Source organism: Ambystoma mexicanum, chromosome 12 (genome assembly GCF_040938575.1).
Source record: "Ambystoma mexicanum isolate Mex_15411 chromosome 12, UKY_AmexF1_1, whole genome shotgun sequence".
Taxonomy (NCBI): Eukaryota; Metazoa; Chordata; class Amphibia; order Caudata; family Ambystomatidae; genus Ambystoma; species Ambystoma mexicanum.
The window spans coordinates 1,231,897,138-1,231,913,337 of record NC_090936.1 but is presented as its reverse complement, the minus strand read 5'-3'; the positions used below and the strand labels follow the sequence as shown (position 1 = coordinate 1,231,913,337).

General features: G+C 44.5%; 1 protein-coding gene across 3 annotated transcripts in view; it reads right to left on the bottom strand.

Moving 5' to 3' along the window:
- The window catches only part of GLT8D2 (glycosyltransferase 8 domain containing 2), a 333,232-nt gene that overhangs the window by 34,062 nt on the left and 282,970 nt on the right, over window positions 1-16,200 (bottom strand). For all 3 annotated transcript variants that reach the window (XM_069629915.1, XM_069629916.1, XM_069629917.1), the window contains one exon: window positions 12,109-12,221. In XM_069629915.1, the coding sequence (XP_069486016.1) occupies window positions 12,109-12,221 (113 nt within the window). The remainder of the gene's footprint in view (window positions 1-12,108; window positions 12,222-16,200) is intronic.

Below are 16,200 nucleotides of genomic sequence, written 5' to 3'. Positions count from 1 at the left end.
AGCTGAGAGATCTAGTAGGAGGAGGAGGGCTGTCTTGCCCTGATCTCTCAGTTCGTCTATTTGGGCCTTTAAGTCAATCAGGGCTGTTTCCGTTCCGTGTAGTGGGCGGAAGCCAGATTGTCTAGTTCCTAGTAGTTTGTGCAGTTCAAGGTAGTTTTGAATCTGTATATAGGCCACTTTGTCCAGGATCTTTAGCAGAAACGGAACTGTAGTGATTGGGCGGTAATTGGTGGGGATAAGAGGATCTAGAGTTTGCTTTTTAAGCAACGGGAGCACCCAGGATTGTTTTAGATTAGCTGGGATGATGCCTGTAGAGAAGGATGCATTGACCAGTTTGGAGATAAATGGTGATAGGTCTCTGGCAGCGTCTTTTATTAGCTGTGCTGGGCAGATGTCACCTTTGCAGTTGGATGGTTTGAGGGTGAGGATAATTTTTTCAATCTCAAGTGTGGAAGTTTTGGTGAAGGAAAATTTGGTATGTTGAGGCATGTGGATCGCCTTAGGTGGTGACAGTGTAGGGAGTTTAAGCGAGTCTTTTTTCAGTTGAATTTTGTTTTGGAGGGTAGTGATTTTATTAGATAGAGCATGTTGGATGTCAGAACACCAGGTCTGATCTTTAGTGCAAGTGTCTGGTATGGCAATAGGTGACTCAAGTTCCTTTAGGATGGAGAAGAGTTCCTTCATGCTTGATTTAGAATTGGCGATACGATCGTTGTATGAGTTTTTCTTAGCCAGACAGACTGCGTTTTTGTATTGACGGGAGATAGATATTAGGTACAAGGTTGTCTCAGTATTGCAAGGACATGGGTTTCCTTCTTCCTGTGGCATTTCATTCCAGGAAACTTACCAAATATGAAACGAACTACACTGTCACCGAGCGTGAACTGTTGTCTGTGCGTGATGCTTTCAAAGTTTGGCGACATCGCCTCCTGGGTACTGATACTCCGGTTCAGGTCTACATTGATCATCGTAACCTTCTTGCTATGCAGTCAGTGAAATGCACCACAGCCAGACATGCCAGGTGGCACGAGTTCTTTTCACAGTTCAATTTTCAGATTACGTATCGTCCCGGAGCTCTACATTCCAAAGCGGACGCACTCTCAAGGAGGTATGGGATAACTCCTCTCCCAAGGACTTTGGTGGCTTGGTGTTACCTAATCAGGTCATATGCTCTTGTACCTTGAAGCCTTCATTAAAGGATTCCATTAGAAAATGGGTTTCGGGGAATCCTCCGGAGATAGAGCGCTTTAACATGACGATTGTTAACACATTGCCTCATGTCAACGGTCGTCTGTTTCTTCCAGATGTTGATTCCAGACGAACAGCGTTACATTGGGGTCATGACTCTTTGATTTCAGCCCATTCCGGTTTGCGTAAGACCTTGGAGCAATTTAAGAGATGGTGCTGGTGGCCTTCAATGCAGAAAGACATCTCGGATTACATCTCTACATGCGCCGTCTGTGCCCAGTGTAAATCCACAACCATGAAACCCATGGGATTGTTATGTCCCCTTCCGGTTCCGCGCAAACCATGGACTGTGATATCTATGGATTTTATCACAGAACTCCCATCCGTCCAGGGCTTTGATACCATATGGGTGGTGATCGATTCTTTCTCTAAACTGGCCGTGTTTGTCCCATGCCAAGGTCTACCTACGGCACCATTATTAGCGGATCTGTTTCTTCGCCACGTTTTCCGCTGTTTTGGTCTACCTGACATCATAATATCCGATAGAGGCTCGCAATTCACCTTGCGTTTCTGGAAACACCTTACCACGTCCCTGGGGGTTGATGCGAGGTACTCTACTGCTTATCATCCGGAAACGGACGGTCAGACGGAACGAATGAATGCCACTCTTGAGCAGTACTTACGTTGCTTGACTATGCAGCATCAAGAGTCCTGGTTGTCGGTGTTAGTGGCAGCCGAGTTTGCATATAACAACTCGGTTCACACTTCCACAGGTACTTCTCCTTTCTTTGCCTTGTATGGTTACCATCCACGTTCTTTGCCATTGTATCTTCCGGTCTTGTCAGACAATCCCGCAGTCCAAGACAGTCTTAGGGACATTACTATTCTGCATCAACAGGTACATTCTCGTCTAAAAGAAGCCCAGGACCGTTCTAAGGACAACGCCGACCGACATAGGTCTCCCGCGCCCGATTATCACCCCGGTATGTTGGTTTGGCTTTCTACCAAGCACCTCCGTATTCCCATGAGAAGTTGTTTGAAACCCAGATACGTAGGTCCTTATCGGATCAAGGATATCATAAACCAGTCTGCAGTTAGACTAGAACTACCGGACAAATGGAAGATCCATCCGGTTTTTCATGTGTCTCTTTTGAAACCCTGTTCTGAGGGGACCAGACTCTCCGTTCGTCCACATCCGGTCAGGGTACAGGGTGAGGAAGAGTATGAGGTGAAGGCTGTTCTTGCTTCTAAGATTTCCCGAGGTGTTCGGTATTTCCTTATTGACTGGAAGGGTTATGGTCCCGAGGATCGTACCTGGGAGCCTGAATCTAATTTGCATGCTCCAGTTCTTTTGGCTCGGTTTCTGACCTCTCGGGGGAGGGGGAGGGCATCTTTGGGGGTGGATACTGTCAGGGAACCAGCTCCCCGTACCGCCAAACGTTATGCCAAACATGCAAGACCCGAATCCCCGAGATCTTTGGAGCCGAAGCGTTTCGTCTCCTCACGTTTCCAAACCCTCCGACAATGCTGGGGGTTGCCTTGGAAACACTGGTTGCCTGAGCACGTACGTGCACGACTACGGCGTGTGCAACGTTCCCCTCGCGGTCACGTGACTCTGTTTAAATCTCCGCCCTGACCATAGAACGCAGCTTCTGAATTTTTTCATTTGGAGCTCTCTTCTTGTTGTTACCTGTTGCCTTGAACCACAACCTTGTTTTTGCCCTACAGATTGATATTGGACACCCCTGGCCTCGTACTTGATACCTTGTATTCCTTGATTTCGGAACGAATGACCATTCCTCTTGCCTTACGTTTTTCTGTCTTGTCGCCTCGGAACTCACTTCCTGCACGTCCTGTTACACGGAATCAATCATCTGTTTTTTCCCCGGACATTTCGCGAGCACAAACTCTCCTCTTCATCCAGAAAGGAACTCTTTTCACTTTTGGGGACTTGTCACACGGAACGCATTTACTTTGGGAACTTGTCACAAGGAACACATTTACTTTGGGAACTTGTCACGGACTTCCATTTCCCTACAGGCGTCCGCGTGCCGGCGGGTACACGTTTCGGTTGGATTGTCTTTATTTTGGAACCACGCTCATCGGACGGATTTCCTATTTCTTCTGGGTTTCCACTTCCACTGCTGGAACATTTTCACGGACAAGCACCAAGACTGGTTTCCTGGATATCTCTGGCCTTCCGCTCTGTCTGACTTGCTATCATTGCCCAGAGGTATCCCACTACGTGAGTACTTTGGTTTGCTCAGTTATTGTTTGCTCTTGTTTGCTTCGTGAACCCAACTCCTGACACTGTGTTCTCTGTCTAGGCGGCTGTGTTCCAACTCACCATAAATCTTCCGGGCAATTCCCCTTCCAAACAGTCCTTTGGTACTATTGGGAGTTGCATTGTCAGGAAGATTTCTACGGCTACACTATGCGCTCAACTGACCCGGTCTCGCCACCGGTCTGCGTGGGTGATTCCTCACAATGGTACACCCAAATACTTACAAGAAGAAATGGACCGTATTCAGAAAAAGTATTTTGGAAGTGATAGCTACGTAGAAAATGCAACAGTTTTAGAGCATAGTAGCGACAATTCTGCACATAGCAACCTTCTATTACACACATACAGAAAAAAATACTAAAATTTAAAAGGTCATCGGCTGAAGTATCAAGCCATGTTTGTGTATGTTGCCGCAGAATGTTTTACAAAAGGAACACAAAAAATGTGGACATAGCATACAAAATAGAAAACAATAAAGACTCTAAATGGTTTGAATTAGCTTTGTACCTTTTAGCTGAAAGCAAATATGAAATAACTGAACGCCTAATATGTTGCAGTTACTGTACTGCAAAATTAGACAACAACCACACTCCTTCACGTGCAATTACAAATAATTTGGAATTGTTTCCATTACCAAAAATCCTGCAACAGCTCAATTTGTATGAGAGCATAATAATTCAAACAGTTCACCCATTTCAAGCAATTATACGCCTTCATCCAAAAACAACAAATTTACCTTCCTCTGAATTGGTGAAAGGCATTTGTGGCAAAGTAGTTTCCTTGCCATTAGATCTAATGGAAAATGTGCATACTCTAGGAGTGGAACGTGCAATAGAGCATTCTTTAATAGTCTTGGTAAATGGAGTACCAACAAAGGACAAAAAAATTTGGCAACAATTAGTAGACTTACACAAAGTTACACAAGCATTGCAATATCCAAAAGACAACAATGAGTACTACAAGGAAATACATATTGATGAAAGTTTAAGGCAAACAACTGAAATAATTCAAGAGCCATCAGAAACTGGACATTTCCATCTTCTGGTTCCAGCAACAGTATCCACTCTTTTGGACCATTACACAATTCATCTATTGCATTTCAATGAAAGCATAGATGATGCACTAGAAACTAACCAAATGCGACAAACCAAAGGGTCACCAACGAGTATTTGGGAAAAAAGTATAGAAGCACGTGCTTTTCCACTGCTATTTCCTACTGGCAAAGGTGGGAGATACGATGATAGACCCACTCAGATTGGGGCATCAGAATACCGCTTATTACGAATGTATTTACAAGATCCCAGATTTAGACAAAATGTGGAATAGATATTCCACCTACTCTATGAAATTGAATTAGCAACACTATGTTATGGAGTTGCACACATTCTTAAATCTGGAACGCACTTTCAAAATATGTCAGCTACGCAGTTAATACAAAAAGTACAAGAAAAAGATGAGGTTTTACAATCAAGTATAACAAATTTGTTTGCAAACATGTGTGGTACAAGGGAATACTGGTTTAGACGGCATGGAGACGTGCGTTGCATAATCAGAAACCTTGGACCACCAACTTGGTTTGTTACGCTAAGTTGTGCAGAATATGCATGGGAAGATTTACATGAGTTAATACGCATAACAAACAGCAATAAAAACAACATAAATATATTAACACCTGGAGAACTTTGCTCTCTAGATCCAGTTAATGTCTCAAGATATTTCCATCATCATTTCATTGCCATGCTACACTTTATTTGCAATAAAACTGTTCCTCCCCTTGGAGAAGTGCAACACTTCTTTTGGAGAAAAGAATATCAAGCGAGAGGAGCACCACATATTCACATGCTGTTATGGATAAAAGGTGCACCGGAATTTGGGCACGACAGTGATAGCATTGTTTTGCAGTTTATCCAAAAATATGTCACATGTGAAATCCCTTCACAACAGACACATAGTGAGCTGCATGGGCAGATTTTACAATTTCAAAGACACAAATGTGGCAAATATTGTCGCCGTAAATACAAAAACAAAGATAAATACTACACCAAAGGCTGCTTTAGTTTCCCTAGACCAGTTACAGAAACAGGTGAAGTAAACAACTTCATGTCTTCAGTTCGACATAGTGTTAAAGGTAAATCACCTAAAAACACGTATTACATAAAAAGAAGGGAAGAATCAAAATATATCAATGATTACAATGCAATCATTGCCCTATTATGAAATGCAAACATAGATGTGCAGTACATTGCAGACAATTCAACTGCTGTTGCACGATATGTTACACCCTACTTAACAAAAGCAGAAAAAAAGCTGCAAGACCTCTGGGATGACCTAGCATCAGACAAAACATTATCACAGAAATTGTACAGCCTAGGCATAAAAATGCTCTCTCATAGAGAATGTGGGGCCTATGAAGCAGCAGATCGTTCAACCGGCACTGCTTTGTATGTAAAATCAGACAACATAGTATGGCTCAGTCTTGGTCCTGCAAAATCTAGAAAAAAAGTGCTAAAATCATATGAGGACATAGAAACAATTGCCAGAAATGATCCCAACAGCCAAGACATTCTAAAAAACAATTTACTGGACACATACTATCCGAACAGTAGTACCACTCTGGAAAGCATGTGTCTATAGCACATAGTTCAAAACTTTGCATACAAAAATAATGTAAAACCCGATTAAAGCAAACGTAGATATAGAGTGACCGATTGTGAAGGGAGCTTAGTGAAACTTAACAAACAAAGCTTAATTAATCATGTGAAATTGTCATTAAAAACTCCTCAACAGAAAGAACTATATCACATGTCTCTGTTACAACTTTTCAAACCATGGAGAAAAGAGGAAGACATACTAGATAATTATGAGTGCTATGAAGATGCTTTCAAAGCAAATGAAAGCACTATCAACGATGTTAACTTTACGCAGTACAAAACAATGTTACACAATGAGCAGCAACAGGAAGAAGAAATTCAGGCCCAACTAGATAAAGACTCTTCCGACAGTAGTCAACCTTCTGTAACAGGAAGTCAAGAACCATTAGGACAACCACTAATAGCAAGTGAGGCTGAAGTTGCTATGGCAGAAGTAGAAAACACCATGTATCATTATCAAGAAGATACAGAGGACTTAGCTGTACAAGGAAAACTTAACAACGATCAGCGCACCATTTTTGAAGAGTTAACAAAACAAATTGTACATGGTGTACAACACAAAAATAAAGAACGTACCTGCCAAAATTACAAACCTATACTGCTGTACGTCAGTGGTGAAGCTGGATCAGGGAAAACATTCTTAACCAAAATTATCAGCAAGTTCCTTCAACAATTGACAAACAACAAACTGTCAGCTGTTGTAACAGCCCCCACAGGTTTAGCTGCCTACAACATAGGTGGTGTGACTTTACACCGATTACTACTGCTTCTAGTAGAGCATCAAAATAAATTAGACTACTACAAACTTTCTGCAGAAGCTGCAATGGAATTACGAAGAGTATTGAAACAAATGAAAATGCTACTAATAGATGAAGTGAGCATGGTCTTCAATGTAATGTTGGCTTTGATTCATCTCAGATTGCAAGAAGTACTTAAAAGTAATAACGAAGAACTCTTTGCAGGGAAACACATTATCGTTTTCGGAGATCTTCTACAATTTACACCAGTAAAAGGTGAACTGATTTTTAAAACCTTAGGCCACAAACTCTGCCGGAAAACTGTTGGTAGCATAGGTAATGTGAACCTTTGGCAACATTTCCAACACAGAGAATTAACTGAGAACATGCGGCAATCTGCAGATCTCACTTATGCCAACATCTTAAAAATTATTAGAGTTGGTGTATTATCGCAAGAAGCACAAGTTGTATTGAAAAAGTGGCATATACATGCACTTTATGGCGATAATACATGTGCAACTGATGTTATGGAACAAATAGTGCACAAAAATGTCAATTGTATGGCCTTAATGCCAACTCTTGCAAGCTGTTTCAAATTCAATGAAACAATGTTAAAGAAAGAAATGCAAGCAATAATAGAAATTAGCGCCACAGACAAACTAGATGTACATGGTTTTATAGTACCCATGTGTGAGCAAGCCACAACAAGACTAAATAGTTTAGAACATTCAATCTCCAACACAGCTGGGTTGGAAAAAGTATTCAAATTATCATTAAATTGTAGAGTAATGCTTAAACGTAACCTTGATGTAGAGCAAGGGCTAGTTAATGGAGCACTGGGCACAGTTGTTGGCTTTCAATCATACCCACGTGATAACAGCATTCAGTTTGTAAATATTCGCTTTGATAAAGTTTCAGAAGTGAAAAGGGTAGGGCGCTCAATGGCTCGATTTCTTCTCTTCAAAGACATGAATGTACGTAGAGAGCAATTTTCTCTAACTCTTGCATATGCAGTTACCATTCATAAATCCCAAGGTCTTACCCTAGAGAAAGCATTGATAGATATAGGAAAGACAGCGTTTAAGGAAGGCATGAGCTATGTAGCATTATCACGCTTACGTACACTTGACGGTCTATTGCTAATAAACTTTGATTCAAGTAAAGTCAAAGCTGATATTCCTTGCATTCTAGAATACAATAAATTGCGTTCACTGTACACCCCTCATCTGAAACAATACCCTGTTCCAGATAAAGTGAAACGTGATAAAAGAAAAGTAAATGAAACAGAAATGCAACAGAATGCAACAGGAAATTCCACAAAAAAAAAAGAAAAGAAGCTAAAGTTTCATCAATTGCCGCAAACATAGAAGAACCTATTAGGGAAAGTAAACCAGGCACGTCGCCAAAGAAGCAATAGAAAAACCGAAAAATGCACTCAGATACAGAACTTGCTGGCCCATTCAAATTTACAAATTAAAGTGGGGTAAGTTGCTATGCAAATGTAGCAATGAATATTCTATTTCAATTGCCACCAATGGTTAACAATATTTAACTGCACAGCACAGACCAATTGTGTTTGCAAATGTTAGTGCTGCATAGAAATGCAACAAGCAATCCTGACAACACATACAGTGTTCATGGAGTAAGGCAACAATTGGACGACTGTGATGGAATGGTGAGATTTACTATGAACTCACAAGAAGATCCACAAGAATTTCTAATGTACATACTATTAGTATTGGAAAACAAAAGCATACCTGTAAATGAAATCTTCCAAATTTCGTACATGTGGAAACATACATGCACTCTCTGTAACAAAGTGATACAGGAAGAAATCCCAAATGAGCGATTTGTGTATATTTCCATACCAAATTGTGAGAGCATTCCATTTCAGCAACTTGTACAAAATGCATACCTTGGCAGATTATGTAGTATTTGCAATTCAGACAATCGCTCTACCTTACTGATACAATCACATAGTGCCTACATAATACTTATGCTTCTACGTTATAATGCAGATGGCACCAAAAATAACTGCAAACTAACTGGATTTACACACGGTCAAGTGTCACTTGGAAAGAAAACCTTTACAACAGTAGGAATAATCTACCATGCAGGAGCTACAACCAATGCAGGTCACTAGACTGCATACATTAAAAAGAATTCTGGATGGTTTGAATGTAATGATAGCACCATTACTCTAAAGCAGAGGTTGCCAGCTAACCTAACAAATGCGTATTTAATGTTCTTGAAGCCCTAATGTACGAAATAATGTGTACTTCAAAAATGTCAACAACGTAAGTGAAAGACTACAAACAGTTAGAATACGCCCACAGGTATCTAACTACCCAACAGGATGGAAGAATGACACAAATAAATGATTATCACAGATCGTTGGAAACAAATGCACAGGCAGAATACGCCTATACGTATCTAACCGTTGTTAAAAATCGTCAGGAAGGCAACAAAGAAAACATTAATGGGAAAGATACAGGAAACAGGATGTAACAACGACGCAAATGAATGAGTATCACAAATCTGTAGGAACAAATGCACAGTTAGAATATGCCTACAGGTATCTAACTGTTGTTAAAAATGGGCAGGAAGGCAACAAACATAACGTTGATCAGAAAGATGAAGAAAACACTGAAAGGAAAAAATGAAGTACTTAGTTGCATATAAGAATTGAAGTTTTTTTTTATCCGAAAAGGATTATTTTCCCCAGACTCAAGGATTAGAAAAGCAAACACAGAAACTGAGCGCAATGCACAGTACACTTGTTTGTAAACTAAATATGAGGGTCTCAAAAAAAAAAGTGAATTGTCTATTATGCAATGTGGTAAATGTGGAAAAACTGCAAACATTAACACACCTTTTTCTTTCATCACAGAAATGGAAAAAGTGATACTTCCGCCAAGTACGAAAACCAATTTAAAAAAAGTTTATGGATTCTGAACAAAGTAAGGAGTAAGTATATTGGCAGGCATTTTCTACACATGGGAATCTACTCGTCTAATCTATGGTAGTAATATGCTGCAGTGCCTTTAGGCTGGCCTTTCGTCTGCGGTGAGTAACCTACCACCTACGCCTTACAACCAAGTTTCAAGGAGTACAGTTCCTATCCACAACCATTGCTGCATATGTAAAACATGGTCCTTGTAAATTAGCTGCTTATAAATTTACTTTTTGGACCATCGTCTGCAGCCATGAAGTGAAGAAACTAGGGCATCAAAACAACGACCACAATCCACCACAACCAAATTAACTTGTAACTCCACTGCTTATGACTTCAGTCTTTCATGCATGGGCTTTAGCCATGCACCCAAGACTGCAGGGTCTCCCCACAACCACCTCGGTGATGTGTGGTAGTGAGGGTTATTCTATAGGTGTGTTATCCTTCAATACCTCTGCCCAGAGGCTTTCCTCCTAGGTGTATGTCTGTAGATCTTACATGGGATGGGTGTGCAGTGTCTTCCAAGTCTTGTACTTACCTCTTTGTTCTTGGTTGCATGGCCTTTGGCCATGCACCCAAGACTGCACGCACTCCCCACAACTTGCCAATCAAAACGCAACACTACGGGTGTGTGCATGGGTGGCACATGTGGCGGTGGTTGTGGCCAGGGCCTACAGTCTTGTAAGTAAGGCCTTCGTCCTTTGGCCGACGGCCATGCATCCAAGACTCTAGGCCCTGGCCACAACCACCGTAGCATGTGCCAACCATGGCAGCGTACTAATGAATATAATAATAGGCATTGGAAACAGTAATGTATTCACAGCATGTAGGCAATTTCAATGTTCCCTAACACCACACTTGTCCTTACAAATGTAACAACTCCCCCATGCAGTGCACGGCCTCAAATACTGGCCTTATTGGACCCCTCCTTTTCTGTGCATACAAGGAGGCCTTAGAACATATACCATTAAGTAGGTATAAGTGTACTGTGCGTACAAGATGTCCATACACATTACATCATGGCGACCGACCCCCATAACAAGTGCATTAATCACCCATATGTTAAGACTGTAGCCCCTGGCCACTACCACCGTAGCATGTGCCACCCATGGCGGCGTACTAATGAATATAATAATAGCCATTGGGAAAAATAATGCGTTCACGGCATGTTGTTAATTTCAATGTTGCCTACCTATACCCGTGTGCTTTCAAGAGTTACAAATTTCCTGTCCACTACATGGACTGAAGTGCTATCGTTATTACCCCCCACATTTACTGTACGTACAAGATGTCCATAGAAATTACATCATGACGGCCGAAGAACAAATGCATAGATCACCCATTTCTTACTGTGTGAACCTTTCCCAATGCTCTGTGAAACAGCAAAATAGGGTAATGAAAAAAGCATGTGTACGCTGGTTGTTTCTCCACTTTCCGCGGATCCAAGATGTCGGGCGCATCCAAACCATCTGACGCAGAACACGTCTCGCAGCAACCAATGGGCTGAGATGTCGCGTGTACGCGGTCATGACGGCAGCCCCTTAGCCAATCGATTTCTTGTTCGTCGACCGAACAGGGAATTGTGACCGCGGAGCGAACATAGATATCACTAATTATTTCAGACCTACTTTTTTCTAATTAGAAATAAACGTACTGCATGTATGGTGACAAAATTTACAAAAGCACGCTTTCTGGACCAAGCCCCTGTACCTGCCGCAGATTTCGTCAAAATCCGTCCAGCGGTTTCACCTGTAGCCGTGCGCAAAGTTTTTCCCCCATTCAGTCTATGGGAAAAAAAGACGTTTTGGGACCCCTCCTATAACTCCGCTCCCCCTGGACGATTTCTCACCAAACTTTACAAAAAAATTCAGAGTGGCCCATATACATTTTTTTGCAAAATTTGGTGAGGATTCATCCAGGGGGAGCGGAGTTATAAGCCCCCCAAAAAGTGCTCTTCCTATGGAAACAGCAATTTAACCATAACTACATGGCCACTAACGTGGCCATGTAATATACATACATACATACATACATACATAACTCCTGTTACTCTTGGGGTATTTACATGTTTCATAGGAAGTAGGTAACATCCAGTTACAGGGAAGACACAGACACCCACCGGCCATCCTCACCCATCCAGCTCAGGCCCCCAACTGACATTCATACACTCATGCATCAACTCACTCAACATTCCTCTGAGCCGTCATCATCCATACACCAACATTCTGTAAGCATGCATTCATGGCCAGTGAGACACACAGGACCAGCTCACTACCTAACAGCCACCCTACTTACCCAGATGGCGCACGTGCCACGAGGGGTCGATCCCCGAATGCTTTCCATGGAAGACAATCAACATAGGAGGGGTGGCAACGCCCCCACCCAGAGTGCTGCTGTAAAGGTTTTCACTGCGGAAATGAGAAGAAAAACAGCGGATTAGTTTCGTGCGTCATGTTCTTCGATTCGCCTGTTACCAATGTCGCCAAATGCCAGCACGACATGGCCATCAAGCGAGGCCATGAGCTGCATCTGTTGCTAGGCAACGCGCATGCGCAATGCAAGCTGACTGGCAGGTATGACGTCTCACGGTTCTGAGTGATCTCATGAGAAAGGAATGCAGAACTCAAAGACAGGTCTCCAGGAAGGTGGCAGCAGGGCCTGGCTCAGAATGAAAGCTAGTCCAAACTTTAATTATGCGTGAGACACATTTCCCCCAACATGAATTGAGTGAAGGTCGCGTGCATACTTGCTAACTGTTCTGAAAACCTCCCAGCTGGTGCAATTCAAGGCTCCACAGGGCTAGTCTTCATTACTGTACAGAATGAATAACCCCACTTCCGGCTTTGGAAGGGGAACCACCTGAACTTATCATTCAAGGAGGAAACTAGTTCTAGTTAGTAACATATTGACCATGTTGCAAGGGAGGGGCAGCACTTGATCGTTTAGGGCTGAATCTGGACGCCCTATTATTAGGAGAAGCAACGGAGGGGGGAGAACATGGTGAGGGGAGCAGAGAAACAAGGGAGCGGGGGCAATTTGTCAGCAAGGCATCTACAAGCAACCCGGGGAGGAAACAGTGGGGAGCAGATCACCCAGTCTCAGGTAGGGTGGGGAGTGAACAGTGTATGGACCTTGTAACCAGGGGTGGAAACAGTGGGGATCGGATCATCCCGTCTCAGATAGGGCAATGGTGGAGGGTGTGTGGACCTAGTAACCAGGGGAGTAAACAGTGGGGATCACATCACCCAGTCTCGGGTAGGGTGGGGAGTGGAGGGAGTGTGGACCTAGTAACCAGGGGAGGAAACAGTGGGAGGCGGATCACCCAGTCTCAGGTATGGTGGGGAGTGGATGGTGTATGGACCTAGTAATCAGGGGAGGAAACAGTGAGGAGCAGATCACCCAGTGTCAGGTAGGGCGGGGGGTGGAGGGTGTGTGGACCTAGTAACCAGGGGAGGAAACAGTGGGGAACGGATCACCCAGTCTCTGGTAGGGTGGGGGTGGGGGGTGTATGGACCTAGTAACCAGGGGAGGAAACAGTGGGGATCAGATCTCCCAGTGTCAGGTAGGGTGGGGTTTGGGGGTGGAGGGTGGAGGGTGTGTGGACCTAGTAACCAGGGGAGGAAACAGTGGGATCAGATCACCCAGTCTCAGGTAGGGTGAGGGGTGGAGGGTGTGTGGACCTAGTAACCAGGAGAGGAAACAGTGGGGATCAGATCAGCCAGTCTCAGGCAGGGTGGGGGGTGGAGGGGGTGTGGACCTGGTAACCAGGGGAGGATACAGCAGGGAGCAGATCACCCAGTCTCAGGTAGGGTGTGGAGTGGAGGGTGTGTGGACCTAATAACCAGGGGAGGAAACAGTGGGATCAGATCACCCAGTCTCAGGTAGGGTGAGGGGTGGATGTGTGTGGACCTAGTAACCAGGGGAGGAAACAGTGGGGATAAGATCACCCAGTCTCAGGTAGGGTGGGGAGTGGAGGGTGTATGGACCTAGTAACCAGGGGACGAAACAGTGGGGAGCAGATCACACAGTCTCAGTTAGGGTAGGGAGTGGAGAGTGTGTGGACCTAGTAACCAGGGGAGGAAACAGTGGGATCAGATCACCCAGTCTCAGGTAGGGTGAGGGGTGGATGGTGTGTGGACCTAGTAACCAGGGGAGGAAACAGTGGGGATACGATCACCCAGTCTCAGGTAGGGTGGGGAGTGGAGGGTGTATGGACCTAGTAACCAGGGGACGAAACAGTGGGGAGCAGATCACTCAGTCTCAGTTAGGGTAGGGAGTGGAGGGTGTATGGACCTAGTAACCAGGGGAAAAAACAGTGGGGAGCAGATCGCCCAGTGTCAGGTAGAGCGGGGGCTGGGGGGTGGAGGGTGTGTGCACCTGGATGTTAGGGACACCTGTAGTAACACATCTCCCACTTGCGCACGGCTGTTTCACCTTTATGCTCATGATGACCTAAGCTTGGGTGGGCACATACACACTTTCAATCATAGACCAATGGTTTCTGAAAAAGGCCTACAGGTGGTGTGGAGGGGCTTCTCCTGCCACTTGGTTGGGTCTTGGGAAATCCTGTCTGGCCGGGAATGCCCTAAATCCAGTGCCACAATGGCCTCAATAATCCACAGACACACGTGTCAGGTTTATTGTGCTTTGTTAAATATTTAAATGGATGTGTCGGGTGACTGGGGTAAATGAGGCTAAGGGGGGTCCCAATGGCTCTGTCGACCTCGATGTGGGCTCCCTCCACCCCAACGCATACGTCCCTAGGCCCCCCTGCAGCCCTGTCTTTGACTTCTCTATTCTGGAAGCGTAACCTAAGGGCAACCTAAGGGCTGTGTCCTTCCCTATTTGGCTCCCTCAGGGAGGTACACCAGGGTTTCTCCAACATCCCCCCACACTTCTCTTGCTCTTTCTTTCCCGCCTCTATTTCTCCTTTGTTATCTATCTCCTCTCTTCTCTGTTATCCTCTTTCCTCCACCTCTCACTTCTCTCCCCTCACCCCTCTTTCTATCTGCTTCTCTCTACTTCTTACTCTTCCATTCTACCACCCTCGCACAACCTGCACCCGTCTCCTCTCCCCACTAACACCTACCCAACTCTGTCTCTTGACCTGACACACTTTCTCCACCTGTCGCTCCTCATAACCTACACTCTCCTTTTGACTCCCCTCCCCACTACTCCTGCTACCACATTTCACTCCCTCCCCACTTTCCTTCCACACCCTCTCTGTCCCCTACACTTACACTCACAACCATTCTAAATGCCCCTACACTTAACCCCCTTTCTATTTCTCTCCCCATTTAACTCATCTTTCACACACCCTGTCACCACACTACACACAACTGGTAGCACTCTCTCCTACACACAACACCATACTTGCCCTCGCACAGTACACTGCTACAGTTCACTCAGCACTCCGCTCAGCACTCTGCTCCACAATCCACCCGGCACCTTGGTTCACCACAGCTCCACCTATCCTCAGCCGAAACACCTTTCAATATCCGCTGTGCTGGCTTGGCCTCTATAGCCGGCCTTCCCTCTTCTAACACTCCTCCCGGCTCTCATTGGCCCATCTGCTCACATGCTCCCCTTGGCCAGTCTCTTGCTAAGCTGTCACTCTGAGAGTTGGGACTTCCTCTGGAAGGCTTTAAGAAGGCTTTTGGTGCCCAACCCCAGTTCAATCTCCATTTGTAAGGCACCATACATCTGCTCACGTGGATCGCTTTCCCTGTGGCTTTCTCCAGATGCTGCTGAGTTTAGTTTCCTTGTGGGTTTGGGGGGGATTTAGGTTTCTCCCCTGTAGTCCCTTCTCACTTTGCTTGTTTTCTGTTGCCCCACCATTCCCATGGGGTACATTTGGGCTGCGTAGATTTGATGTTGGGTGTCTCATCTCTGCTGGGCAGGAGGAAAAATCTCCTGTTCATTCCGTGTCTGTTCTCAATTCCATTCCACTGGTTCCAGTCCAGGGATTTCTATGTGGTGACCAGGTTCATGCTGGGATTTTCAGTTCTGAAAAAGACAAGAGACTCTGGCCAGAAGAGGGGCTGACAGGTGAATGTAAGTGTCCCCAGAAACGCACCCCCCTTAGTGAGAGGCAATAATGGACACACCCCAGAAGGGGAATGAGGCCAGGACCAAGTGCGGGTAAGATCAAAAAGAGCTTTATATAATTCAATATAGGGCATGCAAAGGACTTTGCAAACTCTGAGAGCGCTCTGTCTGACAATGGCAAAGACAGTTAGTTATATTACAAATACACGTCATGCATGAGGTAAGCTATAGGGGCCACAGAGTCTCAGGGATTGGGTGGCAATGGCTAGGTGGTATACATTGTATACAGTTCCTTCTCCACGATTGGCGGACGTTGGTGCTGGGCCACGTGGGGCGGGA